Source organism: Onychostoma macrolepis, chromosome 22, assembly GCF_012432095.1.
Source record: "Onychostoma macrolepis isolate SWU-2019 chromosome 22, ASM1243209v1, whole genome shotgun sequence".
Taxonomy (NCBI): Eukaryota; Metazoa; Chordata; class Actinopteri; order Cypriniformes; family Cyprinidae; genus Onychostoma; species Onychostoma macrolepis.
Genome location: NC_081176.1, coordinates 24,149,166 through 24,176,228, shown reverse-complemented (window position 1 = coordinate 24,176,228; position 27,063 = coordinate 24,149,166). Strand labels below are relative to the sequence as shown.

At 38.0% G+C, this 27,063-nt stretch overlaps 1 protein-coding gene across 1 annotated transcript in view; it reads left to right on the top strand.

Moving 5' to 3' along the window:
- The window catches only part of LOC131530774 (A.superbus venom factor 1-like), a 52,513-nt gene extending 27,116 nt beyond the window's left edge, over positions 1-25,397 (top strand). Inside the window, 24 exon segments of the mRNA XM_058761215.1 lie at positions 112-622; positions 709-794; positions 2,108-2,247; positions 2,331-2,540; positions 2,687-2,744; positions 10,967-11,053; positions 11,197-11,400; positions 11,483-11,558; positions 11,650-11,809; positions 11,911-12,021; positions 13,071-13,215; positions 13,296-13,459; positions 13,540-13,695; positions 19,625-19,684; positions 19,786-19,876; positions 20,135-20,186; positions 20,274-20,361; positions 20,838-20,927; positions 21,032-21,137; positions 22,587-22,676; positions 22,754-22,837; positions 22,930-23,010; positions 23,084-23,231; positions 23,307-25,397. Of these exon segments, the coding sequence (XP_058617198.1) occupies positions 112-622; positions 709-794; positions 2,108-2,247; positions 2,331-2,540; positions 2,687-2,744; positions 10,967-11,053; positions 11,197-11,400; positions 11,483-11,558; positions 11,650-11,809; positions 11,911-12,021; positions 13,071-13,215; positions 13,296-13,459; positions 13,540-13,695; positions 19,625-19,684; positions 19,786-19,876; positions 20,135-20,186; positions 20,274-20,361; positions 20,838-20,927; positions 21,032-21,137; positions 22,587-22,676; positions 22,754-22,837; positions 22,930-23,010; positions 23,084-23,231; positions 23,307-23,451 (3,143 nt within the window). The 3' untranslated portion in view covers positions 23,452-25,397.
- The last annotated feature ends 1,666 nt before the right edge of the window (positions 25,398-27,063 follow it).

Genomic DNA, 27,063 nt, shown 5'->3' with positions numbered 1-27,063 from the left:
TACATAAGAAATCCTTTAAAAGTTTGGTATGTTACAATTTGTTAGAGAAGCGGTGATATGAAAGTGTTAAAAGTAAAGCTAGGTTATCCTAAACACATTCTTTTCTCTCAGAGAAGGTATATTCTGACGAGTTCCTGCAGAGATGCTGTGTGGACGGCATGAGGGAGATTCCCATGCCATATTCCTGCTACCGTCGCTCCTTCTACATCACAGAGGACTGGAGCTGCGTGCTGGCTTTCCTTCGCTGTTGTGCGGAGTACAGAGGGGAGGAGCTCGGTGATGTTACCAGACCTCCGACAACCACTCCTCCACCAACCACCACCCTTGTACCCACCATCAGCGCCCGCAAGTTTCATGTAGATTATCTTGTTGAGGAACGACGTGTTTTTCATGCTCCTGATGAGATGATTCTTTTCGGTCTTGCAGGGCATCCGGGACCTTCCATCCATTCAGCACGTGAAGACAGTTATGATGATGATGATGAAGAAGAAGAAGAGGAGGAGGTGGAAGAGTTCGATGAAGATGATTTAGCTGACTTAGAGGACATTTATGTGCGCAGCAAGTTCTTCGAGTCGTGGCTGTGGACCTACATCAGGCTACCCAGTGTCACCAAGTCTGATGGGTAGGAGTTTGTCCTTCGATTCGGTGTAGACATCTCACTTTTATCATGTTCAGTGATGCAAGTGTATCTCCATGCTTTTATTCCAGGCTGGCTGTATTTCCAGTAAACACTGTTCTTCCTGACAGCATCACTCAGTGGGGGTTTCTAGCCGTCAGTGCTTCACCTCAGAAAGGTAAATGGCTCCGTCTTCAAAACCACAAATAGCAGAATCTAAATTTCTTTTTCTTGTGCAAAACATAAAGCGCAATTGCTTTTATACAAGTTCTATAAGCTAGAATAGAATACAGCCAATATTGTTTTCTTACAACTGATACACATTGTTTTTATGTGTGTTAAGTGTTCAGTAACTGATATGCATAATCCATTTTAAATAATTTTATTTCCGTCACAATGACTAAATAATTACAATCAAAAGATATGAATTGCAAATATTTGATTAATAATTACTGAACTTTTATTACTACATCAAGAATTTTTGCATATGAATTATGAGCATTTTCGCATATGAACTGTGAATATAATAATAACATTTATTTAGGTTTTAATGATACATTTCAAATGAATTATGTGTATTTTATTAATAATTATTTAGCTTTTAATCCTAAATGTCAAGCATTTCTGCATATGAATTTTGAGTATTTTAATAATTATTTAACTTTTAATAGTGCACGTTGAGCATTTTCACATATGAACTATAAATATATTAACATTTATTTAGATTTTAATACTACTTGTCATGAATTACATATATTTTATTAATTATTTATATTTTAATTCTAGATGTCAAGCACTTCTGCATATGAATTATGAATATTTTTATTAATAGTTATTTAGCTTAAAATGCAACGTTGAATATATCTTCATAACAAATATTTTATCATTAATTATTTAGCTTTTAATGCTACATGTCAATCATTTCTGCATATGAATTAAAAAATATTTTTATTAATAATTATTTAGCTTTTAATGCAAAATGTGAAGTATATTTACATATGACTTACACATTTTATTATTATATATTTATCATTACATTTTATTAATTCATTTGCTTTTAATATGGTAAGCATTTCTGCATATGACTTAATTAATATTTTAATAATAGTTATTTAGCTTTTAATGCAACATGTCAAATATATCTACATATGAATTACAAATATTTTATTATGAATTATTTAGCGTTTAATGCTACATGTCAAGTATTTCTGCATATTAATTAAAATATTTTTATTAATAGTTATTTTATTAATAAAAGCTTTTAATAGCTTTTAATTCTACAGGTCAAGCATTTTTTTGCATACGAATTACAAATATTTTTATTATGTTTAATTAGTGTTTAAAAAGATTAACAACAACATTGACAAGAAAAAGTATTAAAAAGCATTTGACACTATAATTTTAGTAGCTTTAAAAAAACGTAAAAAAAGGTATTGTCAAAATTATTGTCCCTGAGAATGAGATTATTCCTGGTTTGTGATCGTTTTACAGGTGTCTGTGTAGCTGAACCATATAACGTCCGGGCATCAAAGTCGTTCTTCATAGATCTGCGGCTGCCTCACTCAGTGTCCAGAAATGAACATGTGGAAATCAAAGCTGTGGTCCACAACTACAAGAACTCAAAACTAGAGGTCGGTTTCACAATATCACAAAACAACCACTTTCTCTCTTTAGTTTATTTGTGTCCTGACATGGACACTGTGTCTGTTTGCAGGTCATGGTGATTCTGGAGAAGACAGCGGACATGTGTAGCGTAGCATTTAGTGGACAGCACAGACAGCAGGTTTCGGTACCGGCCGGCTCCTCCAAGCTGATTTCATACACCATCATCCCTCTGAAAACAGGAGAGCTCCCTCTACAGGTCACAGCCGTCGCTGCCTCCTCCATGGGGCAGGATGCTGTGAGGAAGAATCTGCGTGTCGTAGTAAGTGAGCTCCTAAAACCTGCTCTGTCTTTGGTCTCACGCATAATATTAGAAATATATTATATTAGATATATTGCTTGGTACATGTTGTGTATTTTTTTTTTAAATGTTGGTCCAATAACTGTGTAGAATGATAAATGTTTTAGGTCGAAGGCATCCAGACAATTAAAGCGAGGAGCTATGTGCTGAACCCCTCTGACAGCGGTAAGACTGGCTGGAAAAAAATGAGTTTAAATGTGATCAATGTAATGGCAAAAAAAAAAAAAAAAAAAAATCTATTAATTTTTAAAAAGTCAGTTTTATATAACAGTATACATTTAATAAGATTTAAAGTATCAATATTTAATAAAAAAATAATTATATATAACTATGTAACACAATATAAATGGGTCTTTAAGCATGAAAGCTTGATATAAAAAATGTGTGTATAATTTTAGAATAAATATATTAAACAATAAAACTATACTCAGCAGGTACACAACGTCATAAGGCATTGATATTTGGTTAAATTTCGGTTGAGACTTTGGGTGACCAAAATTCAATGTCAGTTCAACGTCTAATGACAATGTTAATTTGATGTCCAATACCGACGTCAGCTGATGTTGATATTTGTTGTTTTTCGTTTGTGTAGCCAAAATCCAACATTAAGTCAATGTCAAATACTGACGTCAACCCAATTTTCATTCTCAACCAAAATGCAATGTCTGTCTGACATTATGTCCAACGTCAGCCTAATGTTATATTGACATCCTGTGCCTGCTGGGTATACACAAAATATCACGCTTTAAACATTTCCCCACAGAGTGCTACACAGTATATATGGGACGTTATGCATGAAAAATATGTATATGTAATAAAATAATAAATAATAAATGTAAATTGTACAAAATCATGCATAAAAATATTACATATTTATTATAATTTGTATTATGTATAGTACTATGTATAATCTCTCTCTCTATACTGTATATTAGCAATATCACACTCGTAACCACATGATATGGCTGTATATCAGCATGGCTGATATATAGCCATATCGCATGGCTACGAGTGTGAAATTGTGTTTATATGACAGTTCAATGACACAAGTGTGTAATCAAAATAGAGACAACAACGGAGTGTCTTTAAAAACCCTCTTTTGTGCAGCATTACTTCCTTCCGGTACAGATTCAGATCTGAAGTTGACAGTTTAACAGCTGAGCCCAAGCCTCCGTTACTAATTTGAAAACGTCACTTTAGTAACAAAGAAACGTTAAGTTTATTGTATTACTATATTAGAAGCTCACTGTATTATGTAAATTATTATGAGAGACAGATGGACTGAGCAAGTGTGATTGCCTGCATCTGATACAGCATTCATTCTTCAGCTCAATCTCATATTCACAATAAAACATTAGTTTGAATGTCTGCTGAATGCCCTACACCAACCCTACACCTAAACCTACCCCTTACAGGAAACTTTGTGCTATTTCAGATTTTCAATACACTTCATTCAGTGTAATTTATAAGCGTTTTGAAAAGTGGGGACATGTGCTGAAAAGTCACCTTCTCCTTGTAATACCTATGTCATACCCTTGTCATTATACAAATTTATGTCCTCATTTGTCACAAAAATGCACACACACACACACTGTCACAAATCCGGTCTATGAACTTCCATTCACTCACCGTCAGAGGTCACTCGCTCACCACATTGACTCTTGCACTACACTAACTGTTGCACGTCACCCCCAGACTACAATTCCCATCATCCATTGCACTGACGACACACACACAGCTGATTCCCATCACACACTTTACTTAAGCCATGGACTTCCTCAGTCAGATCGCCGAGTATTGTTCTGCGTTTAGCACTCTCCAAGTGTTAGCTGCTTTACCGAGCCATTCTGTGTTTGTTTAGTTCCAGTATTGTCTAGAGTTTATCGCTCTCCTAGTGGTAGCTACATTACGGAGCCCTTCCTTGTTTTCTAAGTCTATGTTTAGTTTATTTTGTTTATAGCCTCGTTTCCTGTTTCCTGCCCGTGTATCTTGGATTAACCCTTGTCTCGCCGTTCGGACTCTGGTTGTACCTCGTTTGGATTATTGCTCTTGTTATTGGACTACCCCTCTTCTCTAGCCCTCTGGATGTTGTTCGCCGATCAAAGACCCACGTTTGCCCTAGGATTACTCTTTGTCTTACCTGTGTTATACCTGTTTGCTGATGTTTTGACCCTGCCTGTGTTTTTGACCACGTCTGTTAAATAAAGCTTTGCACATGGATCCGCACGTCTCACATCTCGTTTGCCCCGTTACAGAATACTCGGCCACACAAGGATCCAGAGGCTTTTCTGAGGAACATTGGCCAGGTATGGACACAGCATGAATCTTGTTAGCCCTTAGACAAGGTCCGCGATCGCTAGAGAACCATATTCGTGAATTTATAGCCATCGCGAACTATTCTGATTTACCGGACTGTCTTTTGATAGAGTTTTTTTGTGATGGCGTTAATCAACCTTTACGTTCTGAGCTTAGACGTGATAGACCGTGTTCGTCACTTGCTCAGTTTACGGATTATGCCTTGATGACTGTTGGCTCTTTGTTTACTGTTGGTGTTGCGGAGGAAGAATGCGACACCGAGTCCGTGACTGAAATGGCGGCCACAACAATACCCAGTCAAATCACAGCTGATCTTCATGAGTCCAGTCAAATCACAGCTGATCTTCGTGAGTCCAGTCAAATAACAGCTGATCTTCGTGAGTCCAGTCAAATCACAGCTGATCCTCGTGAGTCCAGTCAAGTCACAGTTGATTGTCATGAATCAAGTCAAGTCAAAGTCGATCGTCATGAGTCACGTCACAGCTGTTCGTCTAGAGCCACGTCACGTCACAGCTGACCTTCCAGAGTCTCTTCATGTCACTGCTGACCATCCAGACCCACGTCACGTTACAGTTGATCAGCCAGTGTCTTGCCACGTCCTGTCTGCCACACCCAGATATTCAAGGTCAGTCCTTCAGTATCCTAGTCTGGTATCCAGTGTGAGGGATGCACCACTGATGTCTGCAAGTGTAGCTGGTATCCCCAAACCAGCTCACTTTAACCCTCCTGTTCCTGCTCTTATTCCCCTGTCCAAAGCGCTTCCCATGATGGGGATCGCTTTATGTTGCGTTTGGGCTGCGTACACCACTTCAGAACTGCCCCAGGCGATGGCACCCCCTGCAGTTTCTGGCGGGACATGCTGCAGAACCTCCCGAAGAGGCAGTGCTCGCTTCAGCTCCTTTTATGGTGGTGGCGCCCAGCAATGTACTCTCAGCCTCTCGTGTCGCGGTCAAAGAGACTGTTACCACTGTAGAACCTCCAGAGGTGGCAGCAACCGCTGCAGAACCTTCGGAGGTGTCAGTGGTATCCACTCATGAACTCTTTGTCTGTCCTATCGCAGCCAGAAGGGCTGTCCTTGAACTTCCGTCCTGGCCTGTCACAGCTATGGAGGCCATCTGCGAATCCTCGTCCTGTCCTGTTGCTGCTATGGAGGCCGTCTGTGAACTCTTTGCCTGTCCTGTCGCAGCCAGAAGGGCTGTCCCTGAACTCTTGTCCTGTCCTGTCATGGCTAAGGAGGCCATCTGTGAATCCTCGTCCCATCCTGTCATGGCTACAGAGGCCACTTATGAACTTTTGTCCTGCTCTGAACCGGCCGAGGAGGCCATGGATTTTGAACTGTTCATCCGTTTAGTCTCATCTAATGTATCTGGTTTTGAACTGTCTGTCCTGCCCATTTCCGTCAAGGAATCTAAACTTGAGTTGTCTATCTGTCTCAATGCTGTTGTTGAGTCTGAATCTGTCGGTTCTGATTTAAGCATTGCGTCTGATGTAGAACCATGTGTTTGTCCCATTTCAATCTATGAATCAGTTTTTTGCCCCACTAGTCCAGTCACGACCCCAGAAACCTTACCCGAGCTCCCTGTAGGCTCTAGTAGCCTTGTCACAGCCCAAGGACCCGCCATTGAACTCTTAACCCTGCCTGTCATGAACTCAGAAACCATAAATGCACTCTATGTCTGTCCCGTTTTAACCAAAGAGCCTGATTTTGAACTGTCTGTATGGAGTCAATTTAATGCCGCATATATATGCAAAAGAAAATAAAGTTTTGCAAAAGAAAATAAGTTTTGCAAAGAAAAATAAAGAATTGCAAAAGAAAATAAGTTTTGCAAAAGAAAATGAAGTATTGCAAAAAGAAAATAAGTTTTGCAAATAAAAATAAAGAATTGCAAAATAGATAAATAAAACAGAGCAAAAGCAATGATTTTGCAATACATATTTTCCATGGCCATATCTACTAATTTATTTGCAATGCAGCTTTTATTTTGCGTTTCAGTCAAGTTTGAGCTTGCGATACCGTTTTCCTTTGCACTTCACGTTTCTGCGCGTCTCACTTTGTGGCGCTGTTTTGACATGGGGTGGAGTCAGGGGACGGGGCGTGTCTAACAGGCCTGGGCATGCCTCCTGGAAGTGACGTCATCGGCCCGAGACGCAGATCACAGCTGATCCAGGCACCGTCACTGAGCAGAGGCATGCGGGTGGATCATTTCCTTTTATTCACTAGCTTTAAAACATGCATGTTTTCATTTTATTAACAAATGTATATGTGTATTAGCAGCGTTTGCTCAAGTTAAAGAAGTTGTTAATATGAACATCTGCTGTTTATTTCTCTCAATGTGTGCACACTTTTATAGCATTAAAATGTGTATTGTTTCATCTGGTTAACTAAATGTGCATTAATAGTGCTTGTTTAAAATCTCTTAACCTGTGCACAGCGCACTTTGTTTACATTAGTTCAGAGTTACTGCTAGTTTTAATGTAAAAGAATGCAATTAACTTCACAAACTATACATCATTAAAAAGGTCTAAGACTCAAGCTTCACATCCATCTCAACTTCGTTTTTCATTTACATAACTCCTGGCATAAATTAAGAAATGACTGGCACTGGAAGTTTAAAAAAAAAATGAAGCTTGAGTCTTTTTGGTTTAAATTTCTCGTGGCCACGATATATTAATGGGTAAACAAACCAGCGTGACCATAGCAACCTGGGATTATCAGAGATGTATTTATTAATATTTTATTTTTAATTAAGAAATTATACAAAAAAAAAAATACATTATTAAATTATTATATTAACACCACCACGGGGTAATTTTACCCATGGCTGTTTTTCAAATAGGCTACATAGTATATTTTCAATTAAAAATATCCAAGTCTTACAATCATTGACTTTTACTAAAATTGTGTTATTTACAATCCCTGTTTATTGTTAAAAAATTGTTTAGATAAAACCAGAACAAAAATGGGGCATTTATACCTATAAGCGCCATCAGGACAAATTTACGCATAATTCCTGTCATCACGTTCAAATGAAGATGTTTTAGATGTTTATTCCTCTACTCATAAATGTTCAAACTTTGGATTAAATATTAATTTGTGTTTGCAATTTTTTATTGTTTACGGTTCGCTACTGTGTTGCTTATTTATTCCTGAAAAAAAAAAATCTGAATTATGATGTAATGAATAAAACAATTTTTATGATTACCCCAAGTTTATTGGTGTTGTTCTCTTATTCAAATGATAAATTATATAACTAAACAAATTAATTAATTAGGTGAAACTGTGCACTTGAATTTGTCATTGTACATCCTTTGCAATGTGGTGAATTAGTATTGCTTATAATAGTCTATTTAGGGTGTTTTAGTCATTTAAATAACATGGGTTATCTTGAAACATTTTATTAGCTGTAATATTACAACACCCAAATATGTATTTATTTCCTCGTAATTCTCGTTGTAATTGCAGGCTGGTTTATTCATCATTAAGAAAAGTGATTAGTGTAACCTGCTTAAAAATAGCTGTGAACTTAAAACAACAGGACAAAAACATAGCTGATGACTAAAAATAATAATTTTATGACTCTAGACATTGTGAAGACAGTGGCATAATACAGTGACATACTAAGTTTTTAGCCATATCAAAACAGTAGTCATGGCATGGGTAAATTTGACCCGCTGGCGCTTTTAGGTATACAGCGACCTCTGGTGGTTGAAGTGTTAACCATAGGCTACGTACTGGACTGTATCGCGATGTAGACAACATTCGAATTAAGTTTATTATGAATAAATGTTACATAAAGTATAATAAAATAGGCCGACAAGAAAACATTTTTATCCATCCCACAAGTCTTGTAAGTCCATGTATTTTATTAGAATTGGTAATATTTTTATATTCGTTGTTATGTATTTGATTTATTTTCCCTTCATTTCGATCTCTTAACGTTCAGGGCTGTATAATAATAATAATAATAATAATAATAATAATAATAATAGCCTAATATACACATATATTACATAAAAAGACACGATCAACGGACTGTGGGATGGATAAATATATTTGATCAATCTCTGATAATCCCAGGTTGCTATGGTCACGCGGGTTTGTTTATGCATGATTAAACTCATGGCCACGACATACAGTATTATCATGTTCCCACGACTTAATATCTCGTGGCCACGACAAAACTAAACCAAAAATACTTTTTAATCTTTTTTTAAACTTCCAGTGCCAGTCATTTCTTAATTTATACCAGGAGTTATGTAAATGAAAAACGAAGTCGAGATGGATATGAAGCTTGAGTCTTAGACCTTTTTAATGATGTTTGTGAAGTTAATTGCATTCTTTTACATTAAAACTAGCAGTAACTCTGAACTAATGTAAACAAAGAGCGCTGTGCACAGGTTAAGAGATTTTAAACAAGCACTATTAATGCACATTTAGTTAACCAGATGAAACAATACACATTTTAATGCTATAAAAGTGTGCACACATTGAGAGAAATAAACAGCAGATGTTCATATTAACAACTTCTTTAACTTGAGCAAACGCTGCTAATACACATATACATTTGTTAATAAAATGAAAACATGCATGTTTTAAAGCTAGTGAATAAAAGGAAATGATCCACCCGCATGCCTCTGCTCAGTGACGGTGCCTGGATCAGCTGTGATCTGCGTCTCGGGCCGATGACGTCACTTCCAGGGAGGCATGCCCAGGCCTGTTAGACACGCCCCCGTCCCCTGACTCCACCCCCATGTCAAAACAGCGCCACAAAGTGAGACGCGCAGAAACGTGAAGTGCAAAGGGAAAACGGTATCGCAAGCTCAAACTTGACTGAAACGCAAAATAAAAGCTGCATTGCAAATAAATTAGTAGATATGGCCATGGAAAATATGTATTGCAAAATCATTGCTTTTGCTCTGTTTTATTTATCTATTTTGCAATTCTTTATTTTTATTTGCAAAACTTATTTTCTTTTTGCAAAACTTATTTTCTTTTTGCAAAAATGTATTTTCTTTTGCATATATATTCGGCATTAAATTGACTCCATAATTATTTATATAAAATATTTATTGAATAATTATATTTAATAAACGAAAACAATAGCTATCATAAAAGTTTCTAGGCAATTCAGTTAAAAGTACAAAGGCAGCGCTCTGATATACAGCATTGAAGTTACATAAAATATAATGTGATGAGATTTTGCCCTCAGCCAAAACTATTTGCTCTGGAACAAATAATAGATTAATGAGACCGAAGACTACCCGTTAGATTTACCCAAAATAAATTATCTCATGTTTAACCACTATAGAGACATCAGAGTCAGTGGAAAATTCCAGATGATCTGTCTGAGGTGAGGTGCTCTCTCTGAGTTCATTGGTGCTGAGCAGCCGCTGATGCCCTGGAGCTCACATCTCTGAAAACATTTAAGCAAATTTTCAAATAGACATTATCTTTATTAACAAATCACATATTTGAAGTCTAAACTAAACACTCTCACCTAAAACTCTTAAAATTACATTGTGACACAAAAACAGTATTTATAAAATTATAGTGGATTTGAGCATCCACCATGACATTCGCTGTGAGAAATACTGCAAGCAGAATTATACAAATGGTGAAACGGTTGGAGATCTTGTATCGCTAGAATATAGCTCTCCTCTCAACCAATCAGATTCGAGGACCAGAAAGAACTGTTGTATAAATATATATAAACAATACACATGAAAATATATAATATAGCTTTTTTTATTTATGTGTAATCTGTCTATCTATATGGATGTTTGTGTGTGTAATAATTCATTATTTACTGTATATGCTTTCATTTATATAAAAATAATACATTTTATTTATGAAGTGCTTTTACTCAAAAGTGCAACAGTACAAAGAATCATATAATAAAACATGCAAAATACAATAACAAAATACAGCAGCAATATTAAAATACAGCAACAATAAGCGGCTGTAAAAAGTCCTTAGAGACCTCTTAAAACAAGCCAACACTGGGGAATTTCTATATTTATTTTATTATATATATTTATTTATATGTTTATTGTTGTTTCCTTGATCTCAGCTGGTAGACAGCAGATAGAAGTGGAGAAGATGCAATTGAACGCAGTTGTGCCAAAATCTCTGCCACAGACATCTGTCAATGTCAGAGGTTTGACATTTTATTAAGCAATATTCATAACATCTTAGTAATTGAGTATTATCCCTCAATTACATTATGGATATTTGATTGTCGTGATAATATGTCAACTGTCAAGAATTTCCCAGTTTGTTTTTTAAATATAATTTCTTCAGGTAATTTGCTGGCAGACAGCATTGATAACTCCATTAAGGAGGACTCTCTGGCAGCGTTGATCTGGATGCCCGGCGGGTGTGTGGAGCAGAACCTGGCCAGAACCACGCTGCCCCTCATTGCCACCCATTACCTGGACCGCAGTGGAAACTGGGATGCTGTGGGAAAAGATCGCAGACAAGAGGCCATCAAATACATCCAGACAGGTGAGACTCAAATAGGGATTAACATCACCATTACTTTAGATATTGACAAAATAAAGGATCTTTTAACTTTTTTCATACTCAGGGTATGAAAATCAACTTAATTACCGGAAAAAGGATGACTCATATCCTCCCTACGCCAAAGAAGGCACCAGCACATGGTATTAATGCTGACACATTACTGATTTATAGCTTCACGTTGAACATTTCTCTGTAGAGTTCATCTGTTATGTTATGTTCTGTCCATCTCAGGATCACTGCATACGTGGTGAAGGTTTTCTCTATGGCAAAATCATTTATTAGCGTCAATGAGAAGCATCTGTGTGGCCCTCTGGTGTACCTGCTCAAGAATAAACAGCGTCCTGATGGATCCTTTCAGGAGGACAATCCTGTCTACGACACCAGTATGACGGTGGGAGTTCATAACTGCGTGTAATTAATTGGAGTAGTTTTACAAAAATCAGTGAAAGGGTACAGTACTAATACGTTGTATTATGCTGTGTTGTGATACAGGGAGGCCTGCGAGGCTCTGAATCCAGAGTGTCTCTGACCGCATTCGTGCTCATTGCTTTGGCAGAGGCACAAAATGCTGTTTCCTGCCAAGAGCCAGGCCTCAACATACAGGTAACTTCAGTCATTACTCTTTAAAATGGCTAAAAACATCTGAATTAAACTATAGCTAAATTAAATAATTAGAATAAAAGCTAAATTAAATAATAAGATAAAAAGATAAATTGAATAATTAGAATTAAATAAAATAATACAATTTGGATTGGTGGTATGGTTCTGTTCTGGGCAAGAAATCCCTTGCGCATCCATGCAGCCTAGCATGGATAAGAGCATGGAGAAGCAGCAATAACCCTCCTAGGGTAACAGAACAGAACCAACATAAATGTTCAATAATTTAATGCACATGGATCAAATTAGCCTGATCCAAAAGAGAATCAGAAGGCCGAATCCTGACTGGATGAGAGGAGGAATTGGGGATGGAGGAGGGTCATTAGCTATTGAGCAACGTAAAGTCTGCTGATAATACTGAAGGACCTTAAATATGAATGCTGAGATAGGTGTCGTATTACTATAGGTAGACGTGGATCAGCTGAGAGTCAGCTGATGCAAGCTTGACTAACGTGACCTGCCAGAACTAACGCTTCGCATGATAATTAGAACGAGAAAAATTAAATAATTGGAACTAAAGAGAAATTAAATGGTTGAAACAGTAGCTGAAATTAAATAATTGTACATTTTGTCTAATATATGAAATGCATATAATTTTTATTATATAAATAGTAAATTAAGTTACTTTAAAATTAATTACTTTGTCAAAAAAGAAAATACAACAAAGTTAAGAACATTTTAACTTTTTTTTTTTTTAGGAAAATATTTAGCAGCTTTTACAAAAAGCACCTTATTCAGTGTACCCACAATACTGAAGGGAGGTCCACCAATAAAAAAATAAAAATAAAAATAATGATTCTAAAAAATCCCACTTTTTCAGCATCCTTCACACCTGAAGTATGTTTCCCAGTTTCCTCAGAAAATCTAATATTAAGTAAACAAAGGCACAAAACTAATTCATGTTGTATTACCAGGCCCAGTGGACTACTGTATTATTAACACGTTCTTACATGTTCAGTGGTGCTGATTTTATTTTCTCCATTTAATTGTTGCAGGACAAGACCAGAAAAGCAGCGTTGTATCTAAGGGAACATTTCACCCGGGTGAAGAGGCCGTACACAGCGGCTATAGCATGCTACGCTTTAGCAGTATCCAACCATGGCTGCATGAAGAGCATGTTACTAAATTTAGCCTCGCCTGGTACTTAGCCTTTGAAAACAAAAAATATCTAGCTTTGTATTGTCCTGTTTTTCTCATCTTTGTTTATTTTCCATCAACAGATCGTACCCACTGGCCTGACTCTAGTAATTATTTCTTCACGCTGGAAGCTACTGGCTATGCGTTGTTAGCGCTGATCAAAGGTGGCCACATGGAAGAGGCAGCCGCCCCCTTTCGATGGCTGAACGAGGAGCGTGGCATTGGAGGAGGATACGGCTCTACTCAGGTAAAAACCACAAGAAAACCTTCACTAATTGTCTCATATCTGTATTTGAGGTACATTAATGACTGTTTTTCTCCCATCAGTCCACTATGGTGGTGCTACAGGTGCTGTCTGAGTACCTGGTGAAGAGGCCTCCTCCCGATGACCTCAATCTGTTGGTGCAGCTCAGTGTTCCCGGTCGCAGTGACGTACGCTGGACCTTCAATCCAAAAGTGGCATATGTGGCCCGATCTTCACGGGTGCGATCTTCAGTCTTTCAAAACTGTCTTTTGTAGACAAATATGGCAATATACTGCCAAATGTTGAAAATGCATTATTGTAATGTGAAATTACAGTCATGTAATGCATGAGTTCGAATTTCCTTCACTCTTGCATGAAACTGGACATTCGTTCTTAAATATACAGAGCTCTTTTATGGAATTATCTTGGTCAGAGACTGTGTGTGTCAACCAATCAGAATAGGCTTCCATGACTGACAAATGCTACATGAAAACTTGGTTGAGAGTGAACAGGAATAGAGAGCTGCAGTGATTCTTTGTAGACCAGAAATCATATCTCTCTGGTTCCCTTTGACTTTTGGATTATTGCAGAAAATGGCTCTGTGATTCTTACAATTTGTCACATCATGATAAACTTTACAAATGAACACAACTTTTATGACTTGTCAAGCCTAAATTCAGTTGTCAGAAGTAAAAAGTGACTTCACGATCACAACATCAATGTCACCATCATTAAGCTTCAACAACTCTTTTAGTCTTTATTTAAAGGGGACATCGAATGCCCATTTTCCACAAGTTGGTATGATTCTTTAGGGTCTTCACTTTTCATGAAATATCTGCAACATACTCAGGTTAAAATTCCTCAATGGTCATGTAAAACAACACCCTTTTTAACTCTGTTCATTGCGACCCATTTCGGTTCAAATCTCTTTAAATGCTAATGAGCTCTGCTCACCCCGCCCCTCTCTTCTGTGGAAGAGGAATGACGATTCGCAAATAATCATTAAAAATATAAAGTATGAGACTTACTACTTCTGGAGGTGCAGCTGGATCACGAACAGTGGGTATTGATCCATCCTTGAGTTAAATGTTTAGCAAAACCTGCCTTAAATTGTCCCTCGTTCAGAAAGCAGTCTGGAATAAAATATTTTTTTTAGACATAAATGAATTTAAGTGTATTCTCTGGCGCATTACCCTCAAAAACAAAACTAATCCATTGCGTCCTCAGTGGCTCTGATGTTGGGGGAAAATGAAGACTCTAATATTCACTTTTACATTTTGCGACAGGATACACACACGGCAGCGATCAACTGTTTGATGGCAAATAAAAGAGCTTCAACACCGCCGTCATCTGTGTGCACGTACAAATAATTAACTGCACTTGAAGCTTTTATAAAATTAAAAATGAAACACCAAAACTATATACGGCATCATCACGAAGACAAACTATATGTTTCTACGTGAAATTCTGGAGGGGACGTCAGATGGCATCGCGTGGTGACGTAATGACGTATGCCATTAATCGATCTATGTACTATAACATGTAAAACAGGAACATGAAAGGATTATTCTAAAAGCAACTCATGTAAACACCTTAAACATAATATTGTCTTATTCAGAATAAGGTAAATAATTAGATTACTGATGTCCAGGTAAACGTAGTCATTGTTGTCACTGCAACTGAAATAACACACTCAATAACACTCAGCCCTCAAAACAGCAAGAGCTAATCTGTCCCGCAGCATCAAAAATGGAAAACGGTCATATGCTCAAAAAATCAACAATCACTTCACAGACAGCAGAGACACACAGAGTCTGTGGCAAGCCATTCAGACCATCACAGACTACAAGCCCCCGCCACAGGCCTGTGATGATGACACATCCCTCCCAGATACACTCAACCACTTTTATTCACGGTTTAAAATGCAGAATGACACACCTGCACAAAAACTGCCCACACCTCCCAACGACCAGGCACTCTGTATGTCCCCAGCCGACGTAAGAAAGACCCTATCTAGGATCAACCCACGCAAGGCTGCGGGTCCCGACAACATACCTGGCCGTGTACTGAAAGACTGTGCTGTACAGCTGACAGATGTCCTAACAGATATCTTCAACACCTCGCTGAGCCAGGCAGTCGTCCCCACATGTCTCAAATCCACAACAATCATACCGGTACCAAAGAAATCACCTGTGTCCTGTCTAAATGACTACTGTCCCATAGCACTGACTCCAATCATGATGAAATGCTTTGAGAGGTTAGTCATGCACAACATCAAAACCAGCCTCCCCAACACACTCGATCCACTCCAGTTTGCATACCGTCCAAACCACTCTACAGACGATGCAATTTCCTCCACCCTCCACCTGGCTCTTACCCACCTAGAAAACAAAGACTCTTATGTTAGAATGCTGTTCATTGACTTCAGCTCAGCATTTAACACAATGATCCCACAACAGCTCATCAACAAACTAAACCTGCTGGGCCTTAATAATTCCCTCTATAATTGGATTCTGGACTTTCTAACCGGAAGACCTCAGTCAGTCCGTGTCGGCCACAACACCTCGAGCACTACCACACTGAGCACAGGTGCCCCACAAGGCTGTGTGCTCAGCCCACTGCTCTTCACGCTGCTGACCCACGACTGCACTGCCAAGTCCAGCTCCAACCACATCATCAAGTTCGCTGATGACACAACAGTGGTAGGTCTCATCAGCAACAATGATGAAACGCACTACAGAGAGGAAGTGGCACAGCTGGCTGAATGGTGTGGCACTAACAACCTGTCCCTCAATGTGAGTAAGACAAAGGAGGTTGTGATGGACTTCAGGAGAAACTCCGGTGATCACCCCCCACTGACCATCGACAGCTCGACTGTGGAGAGAGTCAGCAGCACTAAATTCCTGGGGGTGCACATCACAGAGGATCTCACCTGGACCACCAACACCATGTCACTCTCCAAGAAGGCACAACAGCGCCTACACTTTCTCCGCCCGGCTGAAAAGAGCAAGTCTCCCTCCACCCATCCTCACCACTTTCTACAGGGGCACCATTGAGAGTGTGCTGACCACCTGCATTACTGTCTGGTACAGGAACTGTACCACAGCAGACCGCAAGACCCTCCAGCGGACAGTGAACACAGCCGCAAGATCATCGGTGCCCCTCTCCCCTCCATCCTGGACATTTTCCTTACACGATGCTCCAGCAAAGCCAATAGTATCGTGAAGGACTCCACACACCCCTCCCACAGTCTCTTCCAGCTCCTACCATCAGGAAGACGGTACCGGAGCATCAGAGCCCGCTCTGCCAGACTGCTCAACAGCTTCAGCTTTTTCCCCCAGGCTGTGAGAGCCCTGAACTCAAATCACCCCGCCCCTCTCTGAAACCCCATACAAACCCCCTACCTCATGAAACATGGACCATCTGAAACTTATGCAACTTCTTTTGTGCAATCGAAGTGTGCTACACACAGGTGAGTGGGCCTGTACAAACCACCTGTAGTAGCACACTCTCCTATGCGCACTAGTCACTTTTCACACACACTGCTGTGTGTATACAAATCCCACAAAAAGACTCAGTAATATATGTATGTTTACATGCTCATGCACTACAAATCATCCTGCGCTGTTCCCCAGCCAGCGGCTGACTCACAATGTTTCTCTTCGCACATGTACAGTATTTATCTGAAGCACTCGTATAGTTTGTATTTTTTAGTTTACAGGTGCTGGTCATATAATTAGAATATCATCAAAAAGTTGATTTATTTCACTAATTCCATTAAAAAAGTGAAACTTGTATATTATATTCATTCATTACACACAGACTGATATATTTCAAATGTTTATTTCTTTTAATTTTGATGATTAGAGCTTACAGCTCATGAAAGTCAAAAATCAGTATCTCAAAATATTAGAATATTACTTAAGACCAATACAAAGAAATGATTTTTAGAAATCTTGGCCAACTGAAAAGTATGAAAATGAAAAGTATGAGCATGTACAGCACTCAATACTTAGTTGGGGCTCCTTTTGCCTGAATTACTACAGCAATGCGGCGTGGCATGGAGTCGATCAGTCTGTGGCACTGCTCAGGTGTTATGAGAGCCCAGGTTGCTCTGATAGTGGCCTTCAGCTCATCTGCATTGTTGGGTCTGGTGTCTCTCATCGTCCTCTTGACAATACCCCATAGATTCTCTATGGGGTTCAGGTCAGGCGATTTTGCTGGCCAATCAAGCACAGTAACACTATGGTCATTGAACCAGCTTTTGGTACCTTTGGCAGTGTGGGAAATGAAATCAGCATCTCCATAAAACTTGTCAACAGAAGGAAGCATGAAGTGCTCTAAAATTTCCTGGTAGATGGCTGCGTTTACTGTGGACATCAGAAAACACGGTGGACCAACACCAGCAGATGACATGGCAGCCCAAATCATCACTGACTGTGGAAACTTCACACTGGACTTCAAGTGACGTGGATTCTGTGCCTCTCCACTCTTCCTCCAGACTCTAGGACCTTGATTTCCAAATGAAATGCAAAATTTACTTTCATCTGAAAAGAGGACTTTGGACCACTGAGCAACAGTCCAGTTCTTTTTCTCCGTAGCCCAGGTAAGATGCTTCTGATGTTGTCTCTGGTTCAGAAGTGGCTTGGTAGCCCTTTTCCTGAAGACGTCTGAGCGTGGTGACTCTTGATGCACTGACTCCAGCTTCAGTTCTCTCCTTGTGAAGCTCTCCCAAGTGTTTGAATCGGCTTTGCTTGACTGTATTCTCAAGCTTGCGGTCATCCCTGTTGCTTGTGCACCTTTTCCTACCCAAATTCTTCCTTCCAGTCAACTTTGCATTTAATATGCTTTGATACAGCACTCTGTAAACAGCCACACCTTTCAGTAATGAGCTTCTGTGACTTATCCTCTTTGTGGAGGGTGTCAATGTTCGTCTTCTGGATCATTGCCAAGTCAGCAGTCTTCCCCATTATTGTGGTTTCAAAGAACAAGAGATACCCAGAATTTATACTGTAGGGATGGTCATTTATTCAAACTCAAATGTAAATATTCTAATATTTTGAGATACAGATTATTGACTTTCATGAGCTGTAAGCTCTAATCATCAAAATTAAAAGAAATAAACATTTGAATTATATCGGTCTGTGTGTAATGAAATGAATATAATATACAAGTTTCACTTTTTGAATGGAATTAGTGAAATAAATCAACTTTTTGATGATATTCTAATTATATGACCAGCACCTGTATGTATAGGTAAAAAAAAAAAAAAAAATGTATGTGTAGTATGTTTATAGTCAAAATCTATCAGTAGGATAGTTGTGTATAGGTTTATATTGTTTTACTTCATTGATGTATGCCTGTATTTATGTAGCACCGTGGTCCTGTGAGGCACAACATTTCGTTCCACTGTATGCCCCCGCATGTAGCGGAATGACAATAAAGCTCAACTTGACTTGACTTGAACTGCTCGAGCGCAGAGAAATTGGAGGACAGCGTGCAACTGGCTGAGGGTGGAAATATGCTGATACGGGACGATATGGGACAGTCCGTCAGAGGTTATGGGCGGGGCCTAAGCATTATGATGTCACACTGCTCAGGAAATCAAAACGGCTTGATTATTGAGACTGTTTAGGTTATTTGGGTATTTTTGTCATTGTAGAGTGGTTGTGTACACCACACTGTTATGACACATTTATATGCAAACACCATGTAAAAGTTGCCGTCGATGTGCCCTTTAAACAAAACATTCCCCCTAAAAACATTTTCCTGAAAGTTTGTGTTAGAATAGTTTGCAAAAGTGTGATTATAAACACACTGAGGCTGTGAAGCAGATTAATGAGTTGATGAGTTTACCTGTTCATCATAATGACGTTTAATGTCCAGACAAACTCTTTAGTCCAACTTAGCCACTTGTTAGCAACCACTTTTTTCAAAACATTGAAAAAAAAAAAAACATAGCTGGTGTGATATTTATGTATTTAATGTTGTAAAGCGTGAACGAAGGAACATATGCATGTGAGCTGAGAGATTTATGCTGATTTTACATGGATGCATTGTTGCATTAACAAATGCACTTTTGACATTTGGCAGTATAATAATGCTATAGATTAAAAGAAAGGAAGAGTGGAGTGAAATACAGTAACTCAATTTTATTATCTCTTCCAGGTGCCTCTTGACCAGAAATTCACAGTGGAGGCTTCTGGGAAGGGCACGGGTGTTTTAGAGGTGTTACATCCCCACATCTTCACTGAAGTATTGAATTAGAATATAAAATCAAGACGTAATTTAGTTCCAAACCTGTCTCTGTCGTGTTTTATGAATCCCAGGTAGTAACAGTGTACCACCAGCTTCCTGATGTGTATGAGAACAGCACGTGTAACGGCTTTCAGCTGGACGTCTCCATCGCTGAGACTAATGGTGTGTTCTCAACTCTGTTTTATGATTCCTTACTGTGTATAAAAAATCATCTTAATTTGAATGGAAAAAGACTGTGAAAATGCTATGGTAAAATCCTTACTCTGTACAGTAAAAATCTACTGTCTGGATAGATCTACAGTGACATTTACATGTAATTTTACAGTACAATACTTTTCATTGCAAGTTCTTGGAAGTGAAAAAAACTAATCAAAAAACAAATCATCTTTTAATAAAAGATCACTCTTTGATCCATTTTAGAAAAACTCCCACCTGATGTAGAAAAGTCATACAGACTCAATATCAACGTGAGGTAAGCAGTTATAGGTAGACATCTTTTTTTTTAGATGGCTAAATAAACTGGTTCGGTACCCATAATTCACTGCTTTGCACCCCCAAGGGCTCTGGAGGGACGCCAGGTGAGGATGGCGATTCTGGATATCAGCCTGCCCACCGGCTTTGAGCCTGAAAACTCAGATTTAGAGTTGGTAAGACCAACATGACATATTGTGTTATTACATTAGTGGTAGCAGCTAATTCTGTAGCTAACTGTGTTATAGTAGTCTACCTAGACAGCATCACAACTGTGCTCAAGTGTCTCGAGGAACATGAAAAGTCTAATTTTTGCCAAATTTAATATTCCCATAATGCATTGCAAAAAGCTACATCCAAGATGGTTGAAAAAAGTTGATTATAAGTATTATAATAAATGTTTCATTTAATACCAGTGGACTTTTCTACCCAACATTTTTTTGTGCTTTGTAACATTAACATCAAGCTCTATTGGAATCAATTCTAACTGGGTCTATTTGTGTGGCACACGTCACTAATTAAAAAGAGCACTTAAAATCTGTCACCTTGACAGTTAGGATGCCAACTATGTAGGCAGCTACCTATGAAGACAGTATGCAGCACAGCATCTTGTTAGGTTATAGAAGTGATAACGTCTGTGGTGACTTTCTAGCTCACAAATTCAGTGGATCGCTACATCAACAACTTCCAAGTGGTGGACAACCTGAGCAACAGAAGATCCCTCATAATTCACCTGTTTAGGGTAACTTAACAACCGGATGCCGAGCTGCCCTATCCTTCACCAACATTATAGTTCTTTTTCTTTTTTGCATTGAATGTTTGTCTTTGTCTGAATGTCCTAAACAGGTGTCCAGTACTCAGACAGATGTGATCTCATTCAGACTGCATCAGAAATTTAAAGTGGGACTCCTTCAGCCCTCCACTGTCACAGTGTACCAGTACTACAACAAAGGTTAGTACACATGTTTAATTAGCTATATTGCTAAAGTTAGGCTGCTAACCTAAACCATTAAGCATAATATTTTGGTGTTTAGCTTGCATCACACTGTTTCTGCAAATTGAAGTGTGTTGTTACTTTTCTGAGCAACTGAATATGCTATTAAAGGGTTAGTTAGTTCACCCAAAAATGAATACTGATATACTCACCCTCAAGGAATTCTTGGTGTATATGACTTTTGAGCACTTAAGCGACATTAACATTAAAAATCATTAATGCGATTTACCACACTTGTGGGCCATTCATACAGAACACGTTTTTTTTTATTTAAAAATGCGAGATGCAGGGTAGTGGAATGCGGGGGGAAAAAAAATTTCTGTTTTAAAATCTCTATTAAGTGGATTGCTGCATTTTATGCGTGAAACGTAAAGATTAAAGGTAGAGTAGGCAATTTCAAAACATAACAAAAAATGTTTTGGAACCAAATCACCTACCCTGCCTTTAACATAACATGATTGATTCTGATGAGGTCAAGATGTTTTAAACATGCTTTATGTCAGGTGTTTTCAAACATTTTGGTGCCATGGACTAGAGGTCTTCACAGAGGACCCGAGACCCGAGGACCCGGGACCCGACCCAGAGTTAATGTAGCCTACTGCACGCGGACAGTGATCATGGATTCCTTCATGAGTGATTTGGAAAAAAAAAAGCTTCTTGTTCTGCACGTTTTTTGCTAAAAAAGAATTGCTCCGAGTTTTATTACAACCAGCAAAAAGTATCATTATTGTTGCGTAAACGCAACAGTCGAAGTTGACTCGAGAAGAAAAAAAAAAAAACTGCGAAGTTGCATTAGTCATCCGTCACTGACCGTGACAGCAAATAGACTTTTAAAGCAATAATTAGTGGATTAAGAAGGCTCTTTCAGTCGGCAATAGAGAGGAACAGCCTAACATGGATGGAAATTTATTGTCTAGGAGGATTGTATGCATCGCAGTCAGGGAGAAGGCTACTAACAGTACTAAGGGAATTTTTTTTTGCTCTCGCAACTTGTTATTGACTTAATAGCAATTTGCTGTGCAATATGTGGCGATCGGGTGCAGTCGGGTCTGTGTCTTCCCGGGCCGGGTTCGGGTCCAACTTTCGAATAATGGTCGGGTCTGCGTCGGGTCCAGGTAGTACATTTAAGGCATTTCTCGGGTCTGCACGGGTTCGGGTCCCACTTTCAAATAAAATACGGGTCTGGGTCGGTTCGGTGCAGCACGAATTTTTGGACCTGTGAAGACCTCTACCATGCACCCTTAAATATGAGGATCTCCTTACAAGGGATTCCCTTTGTAAAATAGGAAAGAATGAAATACCACTTTCTTGTCAAATAAACTCTAGTTATCTTTGTTTTATTGACTAGTTTGTTAGTTTGAAGTGCTTATATTAGTGTTATTGTGTTTCCGGACTCTGTTGTTTCAGATAAACGCTGTAGCAGGTTCTACTCTCCTCCTGAAGACAAACAGCAGCTTGATCAGATCTGCAAAGACAATGTGTGTCGCTGCTCACAGGGTCAGTTTAGTTGGACTTTGTGTTTTCAATCAACATCTTTAACCAGTTATAAAGCAGTTATAAACCTTTCTTCATAGATGACTGTTGTGTAATGAAGGAAGACTCCTCGTCTTTCAGTAAAGAACAGAGGAAGGCCGCTGTGTGCAATGGATTACATTATGGTGAGTGTTTCTTCTGTCAAATGAATGTGTTTTTTTAGGGAAAGCCATCATGATGTCACATCCTCTCATCAATAAATGTGTCTTTTCTTCAGCCTACAGGGTCAAACTAGTCAGTGTCAGCCAGAGTCACTATGACCAGTATGAGATGGAGATTGTGCAGGTTATTAAAGAGGGTACGTCTACTAGAGTCTGATTTTCTCATGTAACTGCCATCTGGCTCATGGATCTCCATTTGTGTTTGTGTAGGGACAGAGGAAGGCCTGAACGAGAATGAGAGGAGTATATTTCTCTCTCATGCAAGATGTAGGACAGGACTTGGTTTGAGAGAGGGTCAGGACTATCTGATCATTGGGCCCATCACTGATGTTTGGCATGCAGGGAGCACATCCAAGAGGTGAGCAGCATTAGTCACAGAAAATGTACGTATTATGGTTCGTTTTTCATAATTCTGTGTTGTTTTCTCTCTTAGGTATGTGTATACGCTGGGTAAGGACACGTGGGTTGAGCGCTGGCCGTCCGAGTCTGAATGTGGGGCTGGATCTGCACTGGAGGTGAAATGCAGCGAGCTGAAGAGCTTCTCAAAGGACCTGACAGAGAGCGGCTGTCAGACTTGAGACGGATGTTTGTTTTTGAACATACAGTACTAATGGCAAAACTGTGGATTTTGAGTCTATGGCACTTTCACATGCATAAAAAAAACAGCTACCAAAAATACGGTAATTGACAGTCATTTAATACTTCATGTGTACCGGAGTGTTTGTAAAAACAAACGATAAGTGTTACAAAACTGTGCTGTTATGTTGTACTTTTTTTTTTTTTTTTTAATCCTTTAAAATTATTATTAGTTTATTAATATAGTGTGAAGCAATATGTGGACAAAACATATTTCTCATGTTTATGAATTAAGAATTTGTTCCCAAAAGTAAAATGAGGGAATGAATTAGTAAACATGACCATGAATTAATGGAAGTAAAACACTTAAATGAATACAACATAGGCAAAATTTTATGGAAATAAATCATTACTAAATAAATTAATTTAAATAAATTAAAATGAGGGAACAAATTAGTACAGCATAACCACAATTTAACTCAATTAAAACAATGAAACAAACTAGTACAATTTGGCTACTATTTAACATAACTAAAATTAATACAATATGGCAAAGATTAAAGAAGAGAACAAATTAGTACTATGTGTCCCCATTCAAAAAGAAATAAATAAAAATGAGGGAACAAATTAATTAAATGAGTACAAATGCCACCAGAGGGCGTAATTTAACAAGTATAAGCTGACACATTCAAGTGAGATCCTCTTTACCAGTATATTGTTAAACAAGTCATCGCATTTCAATTATATACAATCTTAAATATAGTTTAAAGTGAAAGTAATTTTAAATCACATTTTTGAAGACATGCTCACAGGTTATATATATATATATATATATTCACACACGCAACCCATAAGAGATTGTGTCTGTTAAACAAGTGTGTGAAAGACCCTGACAGCTTAATGTCTAGTCATAACACAGAGGAAGCATAAAAACAATACTCTCCCCGCCAGCTCATACTGAAGGACACTGCCACAGAGGCATCCTGTTTAGATTGTCTGCTCTGTTTTATGATATTTACTGTAACAGTATGTCCTCATTCACTGGCTCAAACTGCTGTAGTGCCATTAAAAAGCAGCAGCCATTACAAACCAGGCACGAGGCCAAAGAGACAATTACTGCCAACATTACACACACATTCTCCTTCCTCCTCTCACTCCGTCCCTCCCTCGTCTCATGCTCCCCTTCATCTACACTCACCTGCCAGCCTTTAAAGTACCAACAGGTGTGCAGTTCAAAGATAACCTGTGCGGTTAAGCCAAACCTGGTTTATCTGAGATAGACCAGTCATGCATGACTGTATTGGTAAAAAAAAAAAGAAAAAGCAATGAATTATACAAAAATATTAGTGATGTTGGGGAGAGAGTATTTCCCAGCACATACATGACTGGTTTTTGTCAAGTATTGAAAGAAAAGCCTGATTTACTGTCTTTCACCCACATATGTACCTAAGATGTTCAACATTGATCATTAGGATAGTTTAATTCTTCTTCAGGGTGATAGAGACAGACTTTTTTATTTTCATACTAATGTAACAGGCTGTTACTGAAAGTCATTCCATCTCACACTCACAAGCACAGACTTGCACTCTCAGCACTCAATCTCAACATAAATACACTCAACACTGTCATTACTGCACTTTGGCTTTTGTGGATTCTCTGATCCTACAGATCTTAGAGGTTCATGCTTGTTATACACCAAAATATATTTTATATATTTTATTTATATATATTTTTTCGCTAGATACAGTGTGCTTATTAAAAATATACAGTACAAGATAAAAAAAAAATAGGCTATATATAATCTCATATATTTAATATATTATATCTGGCAAGTTAATTTTATGCCATCTGACAATATTTGAGTAAGTCAACATTCTTTATATTTTATTGCATTTTTTAGAACTTCTTTTATATTTGATATATTATATATATTCTAAAATTATAATTTTACAGCCATTTGAAAATGTATGTAAGCCTACATTCTTTATATTTCTTTATACCCTGCTATATATTTTTAACTGATATTGTATATTTTATTTAAAAATAGTATTTATTTATTTATTTTTCTACTTTTATGATATTTGTGTTGGCCTACATCTCAGTATTTAATCATAAAGGATAACTTTATAAATTTAAAAAGTTTTTTTTTTTTTTTTTTTTACCAAACAATCATTTTTTATAAAGTATGCAAAATGTTTAAAGCAAGACATAAAATACATAAAATAAGATTATGCTCCAGTATAACAATAAATGGTAATAAACAATAATCACTTAAATATATTTTTTTCTACTATGATTTTAAAGTGCAGAGGGATTTCCACGAATATTTCTAATTATATTAATATATTTAACGCTAAATATAGACTTCACACTCACATAGGCCTACTGTACTCACAAGTCATGGATAAAACAGTGTTTTTTGGAAAAAGGTGTTTTAAAATGTCATCACAAACATATAGAATATTTTATAAATGATCAATACATCGCCCACACGTACTGTGAGAAAGATCATTTTGACGTAGGCCTATATATGCCCATCAGTGCACCTGTCTTTAGAAAGCAGTGTTTGTACCACCGTCACAACTTTTTTCTTTTCTTTTTCACACATACACACTTTATTTTTAAAAGCTCTCATAAAAGCTGGGGCTAGGCAGCGAGACCTTTTTGATCTATTATTGTGGGCAGATCTGACCAGGCTTCAAATGAAGCAGCTCAAAAAGCCCACTTGCACAGGTGTGTGGCCATGTGCGTGTGTTTGTCTGTGTATTTAAGCTCGTCGTCATCAGCTGACCGCGAGTACCCTTTCTTTGGGCCCCACGTGCTGCATTTTTGAAATGCTACTAATAAGATGAATCACTCCTAATGAGGGGTTTTCTCTGCACTGATGATGTCACCTAGCTGTAGTTATCGCTCCCACACACACACACTCTCAGACACACACACACACACACACACACAGTGTTGACACTAAAGTGAGAACAATACTGCTGCTTCCCGCCAATAGAGCTTCATCTTTAACGTCGGGGGAAGACTGGAAGCATTGTGTGATCAGACAAAAATGACCTCATTATTCCAGTGAGTAACACTGCGCTTTCACGCCTTTCTCTTTCCTCTCTGTAAGACACTGCGGATGAACGATACAACTCACACAATACTCTTCGCAAAGCCCCTGCGCTCGTGACCGCGTTGCTAATTGTGCTAATCTTGCATGTAAAAAAAATTCCCCAAAACAACCCAAACAAATCATAAATTGCGTCATGTGGTCCAAAAACACCTTTCATTGGCATAATGCATTGCACTGGTGCATGTACTGTAGAGTTTGTTTTCTGAGAACAATGGCATTCACCCTAATTAGAGCAGAAAACAGGTGTGGCTTCAAAACAGATGCGAGGGCTTATCAATTTTATTTGTCAATAAATTAAGGAAATTATTTATGCAAGAGCATAGTTCATCCAAAATTATTTTCTGTTATTATTTAGTGGTATTGTTTTTTAATATTGTGTGTATGACTTACGTGCAAAACAAAAGGAGATTTTAGGCAGATTGTCTTCATGCATCATATTTCAACATAAGCAAATGAAATTAGGTTCTATTATAAAATTATTCTGAATAAT